The 14460-nt window shown below is 46.5% G+C and overlaps 1 protein-coding gene across 1 annotated transcript; it reads right to left on the bottom strand.

Annotated features, from left to right (window-relative positions):
• Nucleotides 1-7080: 7080 nt before the first annotated feature.
• On the bottom strand, nucleotides 7081-12204 carry LOC118079408 (uncharacterized). The gene is made up of 2 exons (XM_035103578.1): nucleotides 11010-12204; nucleotides 7081-10361 (listed from the first exon to the last, which is right to left on the bottom strand). Exons 1-2 carry the CDS (start codon nucleotides 12202-12204, stop codon nucleotides 7081-7083), a joined length of 4476 nt encoding a protein of 1491 aa, XP_034959469.1.
• Between the last annotated feature and the right edge of the window lie 2256 nt (nucleotides 12205-14460).

Here is a 14460-nt window from a genome sequence, read left to right as displayed (position 1 = left end):
CCCTAGGTTCTGTGGTTTAACCCACAGCGCCACCTGCATGGCGTAATACACACTTAATTAACGGCTCCTTCTCGCCTTCATTGTTCTGTATCTCCGTCCTGATGGCAGGAGCTCAAAGAAACGATGACCAGGATGTGATGAATCTCTTGATATGTCTAGTGCCTTTCTATGGCACCGGATGGTATAAATATGTTCTAAGGTAGAGAGAGAGAATTTGGGTTCCACCTCCCTTCTTGAACCAAGAAGCAGGAAGTCACGTAGGCAGCAGAAACAGGGCATCCCACCATAATTCCCCAAGCATGAGAGCACATACATGGCACTATAGCCAGGGAGTGATCAAGGGGGCAACAATAGACTTCCGCAGAGGCAGTTTAGCAAGTCAGGTGTTCTGAAAGCCCATCTCCAGGCAGGTCCTGAGGGCAAGGATATGTTTTATTGTTCTTTCTGTGATGGGTACTTAAGAGGTGTTGGGAAAGGTGTCTGATAAAGTGACCTAATGTTGAACTTGTGTGACCCTTGTGTATCCCTCCCCATTTGTGACATGCCAGTGATGTAGTGATGATGTAGTGATGATGGATCTAAGTGTATTCTGGGAGAAAGAGGGAAGTTTTAAAAAGAGGGTGTCACCTCATTCTCGGGGTTCTTACTCCTGTGGGGACCTGTTGCGCAACAATGAGGATCATGGTCTACTGACCACTATTTTGCTCCTATACCTGGCTGGAACTTCCTTTCTGACCATGCACATAGGCCGAGCTGGGATGTTGAGTAGCCTCTCACCCCAGAATCTTCCTTATCACATTTTAACCGTAACTAACACAGATTAGGATGATCAATCTTCAGCAGGCCTACACAGAAGTAAGGTCTGCACTTATCATGCTTGATGATACTGTAGCAGGGGCCCAAAGGGCCCCAATTAAGTTAATAATGTAATTCCCTATAAATCCTGGAATATGCTTATATTAGTGAATTATGGTAACCTGTTGCTTTAAAGAAACTGATGATTCAGCAAGAAGCCGTCCCTACTGGGATAGAAGGTCAGCTAATACGTAAATCACAAAGAAGCAATTCATAAACTAGAACATAAATTGTTACATCCACACGTAACACAGGTTCCCATACATGCAAACTAACAATATGTAACAGATCACAGTAAGAATCAAAGTTTAGTTAGCAACGCTTATTGCGCATGCGTATTAGATTAGGTAATGACGTACGTATTAAATATGAAATGAGGTGATGAATATTAAATATTAAATGATGTAATGATTTATGTGATTGGTTAAATTGAAATCCTTTGTCTGAAATGTTATAAATACCCCTGCCTGGCCTTTGGGCGGGGTTCCAGTATTCCGAAAAGATTCGACTGGAACCTTATTGCTTTGCAATAAACATAATGGACTCCTAACTCCTCTTGTCTCTGAGTTTTATTGGCTAACTCAGAAGATAAGCCATTTTTGGCTTACAACATTTGGTGCCGTGACTCGGATGTACCAAGGTTGAAGCAGGACGCTTTGGGACACGTTTTTCTCTTCTACTACTTCGGCCGAGTCGAAGGATTTTTCTTCAAAGCGCGTGCCAAGGGAAGAATCCTGGGAAAATCCGGAGAAGCAGTCGAGGACAAAGACGCCCAACCTGCGTTTCAACTAACTGAGGAGGAGACGGAGTCCCGGCAACAAACGGCCAACAGATAAGAAAGGTATGAAATTCTTGGTGTTTGGGAACCTCCTTTTAAAAAGGGGAAGCAAGGTCTGATCCACCTTGGAAAGGTCACTGAGGGCAGAAGGTACTGCTAGTGGGCCGAATAGTAAACCAAGAGGGAAATTGAGAGTTGCGGGGCTAACTGGATTTAGCTGAAGTGGCATATTGGGTACTCTGTTGCTGTGAAAAACTTATTTGAAATAATCCTTTGAGTAGGAGTCTCTGCATCTGCAGCGGCTCTGTGTGTCAGGTCCGAGTTCCAGCTGAAAAGCTGGGACTGGGGAGAAATCATTAAGCTATGCCCTGCTGATCCTATCTGGGTGTTAACACCCGAGGGAAAAAAAAGGACTTTCTTTGTTTTTCTCCTTTCCGGTTAACCACAGGAGTTGTATACCATATAATGTACCCTGAATGTACCCCCTTGTTGTCCTGTTTAGCATCCCTTCTGGTTTAATTGCTTCATTCTTCTGGTTGTATATTGTTTAACCCATTTCCTTGTCCCCCTTTGCTTTACTTCTTTCTTCTTCTTTTTTCTCTCTCTCTTTCTTGCTTTCTGCTAAACCTTTGGCCTTTCACTGTAAGGTACCTGAGGCCCCTGATTCTTGTCACCTTATCTGCCTCTGGGAGTGGGGTGCCTGATTCTTGTCACCTCATCTGCCTCTGGGAGTGGGGTGCCTGATTCTTGTCACCTCATCTGCCTCTGGGAGTGGGGTGCCTGATTCTTGTCACCTCATCTGCCTCTGGGAGTGGGGTGCCTGATTCTTGTCACCTCATCTGCCTCTGGGAGTGGGGTGCCTGATTCTTGTCACCTCATCTGCCTCTGGGAGTGGGGTGCCTGATTCTTGTCACCTTATCTGCCTCTGGGAGTGGGGTGCCTGATTCTTGTCACCTCATCTGCCTCTGGGAGTGGGGTGCCTGATTCTTGTCACCTCATCTGCCTCTGGGAGTGGGGTGCCTGATTCTTGTCACCTCATCTGCCTCTGGGAGTGGGGTGCCTGATTCTTGTCACCTCATCTGCCTCTGGGAGTGGGGTGCCTGATTCTTGTCACCTCATCTGCCTCTGGGAGTGGGGTGCCTGATTCTTGTCACCTCATCTGCCTTTGGGAGTGGGGCAATTTTCCTTTCCTTCCTCTTCTCCCCTCTTCTTTTCGCTTAGAAGTTTTCCCCCTTTCCCCCCCTTCTCTCTCTCTCTAGTTTGAGGCTTGCGTTGTGAGTGTGCTTTTCCTTCCACGAATTCTCTGTCTGTGCAACATGGGGGTAGAAACATCCAGGTCCATGTACCCTCTTTGCATGTTTTTTTTAAGAGCTTTTCCCTTCCTCCCGAGCAAAAGGGCCGGGGAGGGGGGGTAGGCCTTTGCATAACTCTGTGGCTGTTTCTTTCTTTCTTTCTTTTTTTTTTGAGTGCGTTTGCATTGAGGCTTGTGTCTCCAACCCGATGGGAGGGGGGCTGCAAACAGCTATCTCTTCCTTCTCTCCTCCCTTCTGGGAGCAGAGGGGGGGTTAGGCCTTTGTGTGTGAAAAGGACTATGTGTTCCTTAAGCTAGCATTTCAAATTGTATCATTCCCCCCCCCCCCCAGAACGATAGCAGATCGGTGCATTATTTTTTTCCCCTCTGCTGTCCTTCTGAGTTACTTTTAACACAATAGAGGTTTGTCCTCTGTGTCTGTGTGTGCAGAGAGGGGGTGCACACCCTTTACTTTCCATGAACTACAATTTCACGTTTTGTTAAGGTTTTCTGCATTTCAGACCCTGCCTTTGCACCTGGCTGAACTGTAGTTTCTCCCAGCACATCTGCACCCTGTTTTAACACGAGTTTAAGTTTTATTCAGGTTTTATGCATTTCAGACCTTGCCTTTACACCTGGCTGAACTGTAGTTTCTCCCAGCACATCTGCACCCTGTTTTGACACGAGTTCAAGTTTTATTCAGGTTTTCCGCATTTCAGACCTTGCCTTTACACCTGGCTGAACTGTAGTTTCTCCCAGCACATCTGCACCCTGTTTTAACACGAGTTCAAGTTTTATTCAGGTTTTCTGCATTTCAGACCTTGCCTTTGCACCTGGCTGAACTGTAGTTTCTCCCAGCACATCTGCACCCTGTTTTAACACGAGTTCAAGTTTTATTCAGGTTTTCTGCATTTCAGACCTTGCCTTTACACCTGGCTGAACTGTAGTTTCTCCCAGCACATCTGCACCCTGTTTTAACACGAGTTCAAGTTTTATTCAGGTTTTCTGCATTTCAGACCTTGCCTTTACACCTGGCTGAACTGTAGTTCCTCCCAGCACATCTGCACCCTGTTTTAACAAGAGTTCAAGTTTTATTCAGGTTTTCTGCATTTCAGACCTTGCCTTTACACCTGGCTGAACTGTAGTTCCTCCCAGCACATCTGCACCCTGTTTTAACACGAGTTCAAGTTTTATTCAGGTTTTCTGCATTTCAGACCTTGCCTTTACACCTGGCTGAACTGTAGTTTCTCCCAGCACATCTGCACCCTGTTTTAACAAGAGTTCAAGTTTTATTCAGGTTTTCTGCATTTCAGACCTTGCCTTTACACCTGGCTGAACTGTAGTTCCTCCCAGCACATCTGCACCCTGTTTTAACAAGAGTTCAAGTTTTATTCAGGTTTTCTGCATTTCAGACCTTGCCTTTACACCTGGCTGAACTGTAGTTTCTCCCAGCACATCTGCACCCTGTTTTAACAAGAGTTCAAGTTTTATTCAGGTTTTCTGCATTTCAGACCCTGCCTTTACACCTGGCTGAACTGTAGTTTCTCCCAGCACATCTGCACCCTGTTTTAACAAGAGTTCAAGTTTTATTCAGGTTTTCTGCATTTCAGACCCTGCCTTTGCACCTGGCTGAACTGTAGTTTCTCCCAGCACATCTGCAAATGGCTTATCTTCTGAGTTAGCCAATAAAACTCAGAGACAAGAGGAGTTAGGAGTCCATTTTGTTTATTGCAAAGCAATAAGGTTACAGTCGAATCTTTTCGGAATACTGGAACCCCGCCCAAAGGCCAGGCAGGGGTATTTATAACATTTCAGACAAAGGATTTCAATTTAACCAATCACATAAATCATTACATCATTTAATATTTAATATTCATCACCTCATTTCATATTTAATACGTACGTCATTACCTAATCTAATACACATGCGCAATAAGCGTTGCTAACTAAACTTTGATTCTTACTGTGATCTGTTACATATTGTTAGTTTACATGTATGGGAACCTGTGTTACGTGTGGATGTAACAATTTATGTTCTAGTTTATGAATTACTTCTTTGTGATTTACGTATTAGCTGACCTTCTATCCCAGTAGGGACGGCTTCTTGCTGAATCATCAGTTTCTTTAAAGCAACAGGTTACCATGATTCACTAATATAAGCATATTCCAGGATTTATAGGGAATTACATTATTAACTTAATTGGGGCCCTTTGGGCCCCTGCTACATTCCTCCCTTTCACTTCAAGCTAGAGGTGCGAGACTACTCGCACCGATCAGCTTGACACTTATGTAACTCATTCAGCTTGACCCTCAGGTAACTCATCTTGACCCTCCTGAGGCAATTGGTGGTATTGCAAAAGTAACTGCTTTTGGGTCATGCTTGTAAACATATTAGAAACCAGACGGCGTACTAAGGCAAGCAAGCAAGGTATGAAAAAGAGCAATGCAAGGATAGCTAAGAAAAACATGGCTACTCCTTTCACTAGGGTTGCCACCCATCCAGTCCCAAACAGATGTGACCACCAGGTGCCAAAAGGGTTGTGCCACACCTGTACTGGTACATGGGCAAGTTTTCGAATCTCTGCAGTAATGGCATGAACTGCTTTTCCATTATCATCGATTTTCAGGCAACAATTGGTCAGGTTTAGTTTTCCACACACACCTCCTTCTGCAGCCAGCAAATAATCAAGGGCCATCCTATTTTGATAGATAGCAGCTCTCATTTGGGAGCTTTGGTCTGCGAGCAAGTCTAAAGCTGTGGCCGTGCGATTAGTAAGTATCTCCACAATGGCCTGGAGGCGGATAAGGCGATTTAAGACGTAGACTGGGGTACGGTACCCTTGCATACCATCCTGTCTCCAAGAGGCTGGGCCAAATTCACTAATGATACCCTGTTTCTCATATTTTAAGACATACCCATAAAATAAGCCATAGCAAGATTTTAAGCATTCAAGGAATATAAGCCATACCCCGAAAATAAGACATAGTGATAGGCGCAGCAGCAATGCCGGCCGCGGCAGGAGGAGGAGGAAAAAAATAAGACATCCCTTGAAAATAAGTCATAGTGTGTTTTTTTGAGGAAAAAATAAATATAAGACATGTCTTATAATATGAGAAACACGGTACGTTCAGGGGGCCATTCATGGGACTTCCATTGTTGGGTACCTCCCATAAAGGACACCTCTGCTGATCTTTTGTGCTGTACATGCCTTAAATCATCATATAATGGAATGGCCAACTGAATACCTACTTCGTTGGGGAGGAAAAAGAACTTTGGCATAATTATCCCAATATAGCAAACACCAGCCCATTCTTTGGGAAGGATAGTGTAGGCATTTGTTCCACATATCCAATAATGACCTTTCAAAGCTCTGTTCTCACTTGGGTAGAGCCGTGGTGTATGCTTTTGGAGCGGATAATATTTATTATCCCGCCAACCTAGGGGACCAGCATCCTGTCTCCCATTACGATATGTACAGCACCACACATCCTCCTGACTTTCAAATGTGCATACAGCCTTCTCCCCAGTGTCATCATGAGTGCTCCAAAATGTGTGAAAGAAAACACGATTTCCACTCTTATCCACCCAGTGCCACCTCCAAGATCCAGGTCCATCCTCCCCCCATGCATAAGTCCACTTGCAGGAACTGTGTCCTATATACACGCTACCATTGGTACTGGAGATACAAAATTCACCTTCTGGGGGTAACTCTATCCTCCATTTCAGATGTTCAGTCCATTCAGGGGTACTATCATTAGTTACTACAGGAGGAGCACTTATAATCCATTTGGGACCTAGGGGAAGGGCTCTCCATAACCAGATGGACGTAGATTGAGGTCCCCCGCAAACCCAACAATTGGTCAGATTAAAAGAGGATGCCACTTCCTCCATTTGATTTATATATAGATTGTCAATTAAATTTGGTATTGGATTTGCATCAGTCCCTCTAGCCAATAAGGGCAGAGTCAGTACCCCTAGCAACAGCCAATAAGGTATGATTGCCATTGCCCTAGGATTGTAATTTGGAGGGCAGAGTCAAAGAATCCTCAAGCTTCCTCTTCTGCGTAGAGCAACCAGCTGCTGGAGTGTGGTCACAGCAGAGGGCTGCAGTCTCAGCGTCCTGTGGCCAGGCTTGTTCTTCAGTTAGAGCCTGACTTAAGGGTTATGTCGATGCAGAGTCAGTTTTAAGTCAGAGTCTGGATCACGAGAACACGTCCAGGTCCCCTCAGAGCGCTTAACGCGCGTGTGGTGGATCCACGGAGCAACCCCGTCCAACTTCACAGCGGTTGGGGTGGAGAGCAAAACGAGGAATGGTCCTCTCCACCGTGGCGCCAGCGGTCCGTCCTTCCACTCTTTCAACCAGACTTCGTCACCAGGTGTGAAAGGATGCACTGGCTCAGATAAGCTAATCGGGGTGCGTTCTAGGATCCACCTGCGGAGAGAAGAAAGAACACGAGCGAGACACTGTACTTGGTCACGTAATGCATGTCCCCCAGCAATTACCAACCCACTATTGACCCGTAAGGAAAGTGGTGGGGGCCTGCCATACATTAACTCAAAAGGTGATAATTTCAGGGCTCTTTTGGGGCTGCAACGAATTCTGAACAAAGCAATTGGAAGAGCTTCTGTCCATTTCATGTGGGTCTCCTGACAAAGTTTGGCCAACTGAGCTTTTAGGGTCCGATTCATTCTTTCAGTTTTCCCAGAGCTTTGTGGTCTCCAGGCAGAATGCAATTTCCAATTAATGTCCAGAGCCTGGGAGATCTCTTGAACCACCACTGCGATAAATTCTGGACCGTTATCGCTACCCATAACACGTGGGAGACCGAACCTAGGGATGATTTCATGGAGCAATTTACAAGTAATTTCCCGGGCCTTTTTGGTTCTAGTCGGATAGGCCTCCACCCACCCAGTCAGGGTATCCACAAAGACCAAAAGATACTGGAAACCCCGTGCCTTGGGCAGGTCAGTGAAGTCTACTATAATAGATTCCATGGGGATCACTCCAATATGTTGTACCCCAGGCGGGGCTAGCGGTCCCTGTTTTGCATTGTTTTTAGCACAAAGTACACATGCCTTAGTTATGGTTGTGGCTATCTGTGATAGTCCTACTATGTAACACTGTCTTTGAAGAGCGTCCACCAAGGCACTAGTGCCATAGTGGGTGGACTGATGCATATCTCTGACCACTGCAATGGCGACGGCACGGGGAACAAACACACGGTTATCCTTCAAGATATACCATCCATCCTCAGTCTGTTCCTTGGCTTCATCAGCGGCAAATTCTTCTTCTTCCTCTGTGTAGATGGGCTTTTCTACTCCTTCCAAAACATCTGGGATCAGGGCCATTTGCAGGGTACTGTCATCTTCCGCGGCAGCCTGTTTGGCAGCCAGGTCCGCCCTACGGTTTCCCTTTTGGATGATGGAGTCACCTTTCCGATGTGCTCTGCAATGAATTACTGCCACCTCCTTTGGAGCCCATACAGCTTCCAGTAAATTGAGAAGCTCAAGTCCATACTTCACAGGCTTTCCGGAAGCTGAAAGTAGGCCCCTTTCTTTCCATAGGGCAGCATGGGCGTGGAGAGCTGTGAAAGCATATTTGGAATCTGTGTAAATGTTTACAGTGCATCCAGCAGAGAGTTGTAGTGCCCTGGTCAATGCAATGATCTCTGCCTTCTGTGCCGATGTGCCGATAGGGAGGGGTTTGGCTTCCATCGTTCCCCATCTAGTAGTAACTGCGTATCCTGCATACCTTTTACCATCTCGGATGAAACTGCTTCCATCTGTAAAGTATTCTACATCTGCATTGTCCAATGGCTCATCCTTAAGATCTGGTCTACTGGAGTAGACTTCATCCATCACTTGCAAGCAATCATGATGCTCATCTGGGCCCCCTTCCAGGTCAGGAAGGGGAAGAAGCGTTGCTGGATTCAAGGTGTTCACTACTTGCAGCTTGAGTCTAGGATTCCCACACAGCAGAGCCTGATATTTTGCCATCCGGTCATTGGACAACCAATAGCTTCCTTTGTATTCCATTAGGGTCAGTACGGAATGTGGGACATTCACCACTATTTCTTGACCAAAAGTCAGTTTGTCAGCTTGTTGGACAAGGAGTGCTGTTGCTGCTACAGCACGCAGGCAAGGTGGCCATCCTTTGGCAGTGGGGTCCAGTTGCCTTGAAAGATAAGCCACTGGTCTTTTCCAAGTTCCTAGGATCTGAGTCAGAACTCCTGCGGCTACCCCCCTTTGCTCATGAACATAGAGCTGGAAGGGTTTATCTGGGTTTGGTAAGCCCAAGGCAGGGGCCTGCATCAATCTCTTTTTAAGCTGATTGAAAGCTGCACGCTGATCTGGCCCCCATTCAAAAGGATCACGTTCCCCTCCTTTGGTACTTTCATTGAGGGGTTTGGCAATAGTCCCAAAATCAGGGATCCAAATCCTGCAGAAACCCGCAGCTCCCAGGAACCCACGCAGTTGTTTTCGTGTCTGTGGTTCTTTGATTAGACAAATAGCTTCCTTTCTCTCTGGTCTGAGTGCACGTTGGCGCTGCGAGATAGTGAAGCCGAGATACTGGACTGTTTGTTGACACATTTGGGCCTTTTTCTTGGAGACCCGATATCCAGCTTCATACAGGAGGTGTAGAAGTTGTAACGTAGCCTTCTCATTCTCCTCTCGCCCCTTTGTGGCCAGGAGCAAATCATCTACATATTGAAGAAGGACACACTGTCCTGGGATCGATGGGAAGTTTTCCAGGTCTTTTGCCAACGCAGCTCCAAACAAAGTAGGCGAATTTTTAAATCCTTGGGGCAAGCGAGTCCATGTGAGCTGACCCTTGGTACCAGTATAAGGATCCTGCCATTGGAAAGCAAAGATGTGTTGGCTCTGTTCCGCTAGGGGAACACAGAAGAATGCGTCTTTAAGGTCCAGGACTGTGAAATAGTCTGCTTCTGGTGGTATGAGGCCCAACAGGGTATAAGGGTTTGGTACCACTGGATGAATAGTTTCCGTAGCTAGATTAACTGCCCGTAAATCTTGCACAGGTCGATAATCAGATGTCCCAGGCTTGCGGACCGGGAGTAAAGGGGTGTTCCACGGGGAGTGGCAACACTTCAAGAGTCCATATTGTAGGTATCTTTCGATGTGGGTAGAAATTCCCAACAGAGCATCTCTGCTGATCGGGTATTGTTTTATGGAAGGAATGTGGGCTTGAGGCTTGATCTGTACCATCACGGGAGTTGCGTTCACTGCCAGGCCTGGTGGGTTGCCCTCTGCCCATACTCCGGGAGGGGCCATCTCCATCAGCTCACTCATCCCGATCGGCAGGGGAGATGGTTGTTCTAGTTCTGCCAGAGCTGCCAGTACGCGCCATCCCTCGGATTGAGGCACTTCCAGGGTGAATACGCCTGCTGCCTGTGAGGGTAATTTCAGGTTGGCACCTTTTGGAGTAAAGGTAATCTGGGCTTGCATTTTCGCCAATAAATCTCGGCCCAATAAAGGGATGGGACATTCTGGTACATACAAAAAACTGTGTAATAGCGTCTTTCCTTCCAATTCACATGATTGTGGTAGTAGAAAGGGCTTCACTGAACGAACTCCTGTTGCACCTATTATGGGCACTTCAAATGAACTGGCTTTGGTCAAGGGCTGCGTTATCACTGAATGTTGTGCTCCAGTATCGACGAGGAAGTCAATAAGTTTGCCTCCTACTTTTATTTTGACCGTGGGTTCTCGGAGGCCCAAGGGGATAGGTTTCCCATTTGAACCCGGTCTGTCCTAGTCCTCACTACTGTAGTTTTCCAGTTCAGCTTCCACAGCCATCACAGCTGGAGTCCGTTGATAAACAGCGCCTTCAATGTGTCCTCGTCCACCTTGCCATCGACCTGCTCTTCCCCTTGCAAACCCTGACAAGCCTCGTCCACGACCACGCTCCGTTGAGGTTCGTTCAACCCCACTTTCTATGTTTTGGGGACAATCACGTTTCCAATGACCCATCTCCCTGCACCATGCGCACTGGTTCATTTTAGGTCACCATTGTTCTCGTTCCAATCTCCCCTCCCGTCTCCTGGGGTTCCATGGTCCCCCACGTCCACGTTGCACTGGGGTCCCTTCCGCAAGTGCTGCGGCCAGGAATCCTGCTTTTTCCTTCATTTTCTTCTTGTCTTGCCTTTCCTTTTCCACGTCTCTATTTACATACACTTTCATTGCCACTTCCAATAACTGTGCCACGTTCATTCCTGCAAACCCTTCAAGCTTCTGGAGTTTACGCTTGATGTCCGTTGCAGACTGAGACACAAAGTTCATGTTTACTGTCCGTTGGTTGCATGGCTCTTCAGGATCCCAAGGGGTATAGTTTCTATATGCATCATACAGTCTTTCCAAGAATGCCCCAGGGGTTTCATCAGGCCCTTGCCGAACCTCAGCGATCTTGCTTAGATTATGGGCCTTCACTGTTCCTGCTTTCATGCCAGCCACCACTGCATTGCGACACCATTTCAATAGTTCCAGCTGGGCAGTATTGTTCGGATTCCAATTCGGATTTGTGAGTGGATACCTTGCAGCCACCCAACCGTTGGCATCAGCTTCTTCGACTGGGACATGGGCCTTCAACCACTGCTGAGCCTGCTGATCCACTCGGCGTCTCTCCTCAGTGCTGAGGATAGTGCCTAGGAGTTGTCGTAGATCCTGCCAAGTGGGTTGATGAGTGGCCATAATAGATTCCACCAAACCGGTTAAAACTTGGGGTTTCTCTGAGTAGGATGGGTTATGCATTTTCCAATTCAGCAAATCCGTTGATGTGAAAGGTACATAGGTCTGTATTGTAGCTGGGACGCCGTCTCGACCTGCACCTGGGGCTGGGTTCACCATTTCTCTCAGGGGGTGAAGTCCAGCCGCCCCACTTTGCCCCTGCTCCGAAGACAATTCCAGTGTTCGGCCACTTCTTAATTGCATACCATTCGTCACATTCTCTGCCAACGCTGCCATCTTGTCCCGTAGTTCATGCAGTTCTCGCATGGATGGGGACTGGTAGACTTCTAAGTCCCTTTCCGCCTTTTCTTTCGCAAAAGCCCTCTCTCTTCGCTTGGAATGTGGAGTATGAAGGACAGCAGCAGGAGTGACAGGTATATATGGAGGAGGCTCATCATCATCTCTCTCAGGGTCTATTAATATTGGAGCCGTCGGGGTCTTGGTTGGTTCTTTCTGGTGCACTTTCTCAATACAGAAATGCACTTTCTTTAGGGGCTTGACTACTACTGCTTCCTTTAGTGCCCGCTGTACCATCAGCGAAGTACAATAATATTGTTTGCACTTCTGTAACCAGCGAGGGTTTTCTCTCAGGACTGTTACCCAAGAGTCTGCATATACAAACTGCTCTGAACATGCTGGGTGTTGTGTCACACTTCGCAAACAGCTGGGTAGCCAAGTCTAAGTCATAAGAGCCTCGAGGAGGCCACTGACCCACTTGGGTGGGCCATTCCATTTCGCTGAGAATTATTAAGCGCTTGGGAGTCATAGATTTACCATATTTGCGTCTAAATTTACCAAAATTATGCACCATGCATTGCAAGGGAGTCCAGTCCTCCCGTGACTGTGAGGCTCCCATCCTGCTACAAGGCAAATGTTCAAGGCAAAGGAGTATCTTTTGGTCCCTGCGGGTTTACCTGAGAACTGAGAAGGATGGTCCAACCGAAAGGAAACCCTCAACCCGTAGGAGGAAGAGATCTGGAAACAACAGGAAAAGCAATGACAAACCAATATCCCTCCTCCATTTTTTTTCCGTAAATCACCTCAAAACTCATCCACTGCCTGCATACCACTCTCCCCCCACAAAACGTGAAAATGTGTAAGAAAAATTAAATGAAATACAGGGTGCCGGAATCCGAGTCACGGCACCAAATGTTGTAAGCCAAAAATGGCTTATCTTCTGAGTTAGCCAATAAAACTCAGAGACAAGAGGAGTTAGGAGTCCATTTTGTTTATTGCAAAGCAATAAGGTTACAGTCGAATCTTTTCGGAATACTGGAACCCCGCCCAAAGGCCAGGCAGGGGTATTTATAACATTTCAGACAAAGGATTTCAATTTAACCAATCACATAAATCATTACATCATTTAATATTTAATATTCATCACCTCATTTCATATTTAATACGTACGTCATTACCTAATCTAATACACATGCGCAATAAGCGTTGCTAACTAAACTTTGATTCTTACTGTGATCTGTTACATATTGTTAGTTTACATGTATGGGAACCTGTGTTACGTGTGGATGTAACAATTTATGTTCTAGTTTATGAATTACTTCTTTGTGATTTACGTATTAGCTGACCTTCTATCCCAGTAGGGACGGCTTCTTGCTGAATCATCAGTTTCTTTAAAGCAACAGGTTACCATGATTCACTAATATAAGCATATTCCAGGATTTATAGGGAATTACATTATTAACTTAATTGGGGCCCTTTGGGCCCCTGCTACATTACCAGGGGCACCAGCTTATGGTCACCCTTCCACACTCAATTCAGGACTGAATCCTCCACTCACTAGCTGATGTGCAGAGGATTCAGTCTTGCTTGTGTGTGTTTCCCCAGCCCATGCCCTGGAAGGAACATGTGAAGTGCATCTGCCTCTTCTTTCTGCCTTCTGCTCCATCCCCCAACAGCCTCAGAATTCTCCAGGAGTCCTGAACCAACTTGGGGGTAGGGGTGGGGTCTGGGGTTGTCACCACCCAACTGTCAGTTTGCATTTCTTAGTGCAGAAAGTATTGATCTGATGTGTAGAGATCTTTCCTAGTCTAATTAATTCAAGAGGGTTCTGGAAGCTTCTCTGTGTGAAAGAAACAAGCAGAAGCTTCATGATGTTTGGGTTATACCTTCAGAGAAGCTGAGTACAACTGGTTCTCTTATTTCTTCTGCCATGCCGACTGTAATAAAAGGATGGAAGGAGCCTGGGTTTCATTTTCTCTTTTAATCTCTCTTCTTTCTGGTGTGGTGTTCTGTACATAGTATCATTAGTGTTAAGGTTTAGGCTTATTATAACATACCTGCCAAGTTCCTGCCAGAAAAATAAGGGATCGGCAGACCGGAAGTAGCGCTGCCACCATTTTGCAACTGGGCGGAACATGCTCAGAAGCGACTTTCGATGCTGCTCTGCCCAGTTCCAAAATGGCCGCCGTGACGGAAGTCGTGCTGCAGCCATTTTGGAACTGGGCAGAGCAGCATCGAAAGTTGCTTCTGAGCATGCTCCACCCAGTTCCAAAATGGCCACCGCGCCAGAAATCACTTCTGCACATGTCCAGAGACTCCAGACATGCGTAGAAGGAGCCTCCCCCGGCCGGTAAGTAAACCTGGGGGGGGGTCCGTTTTTCCAGCTGGGAATGGCTGGAAAAACGGGGGTTTCCCGGGGAATACGGGAGACTTGGCAGCTATGTATTATAAGTTTAAGTTAAGTCTGCTGCAACTGGATTTCTTATGGACAGTGCCAATCCTGGATGTATGGGATTTGTGACCATTATGCTCACTTGCCTTCAGTAGCAGTAA

This window comes from Zootoca vivipara, chromosome 15 (genome assembly GCF_963506605.1).
Source record: "Zootoca vivipara chromosome 15, rZooViv1.1, whole genome shotgun sequence".
NCBI lineage: Eukaryota > Metazoa > Chordata > Lepidosauria > Squamata > Lacertidae > Zootoca > Zootoca vivipara.
The sequence above is the reverse complement of the archived record's forward strand: the minus strand, read 5'-3'. Positions and strand labels throughout refer to the sequence as shown.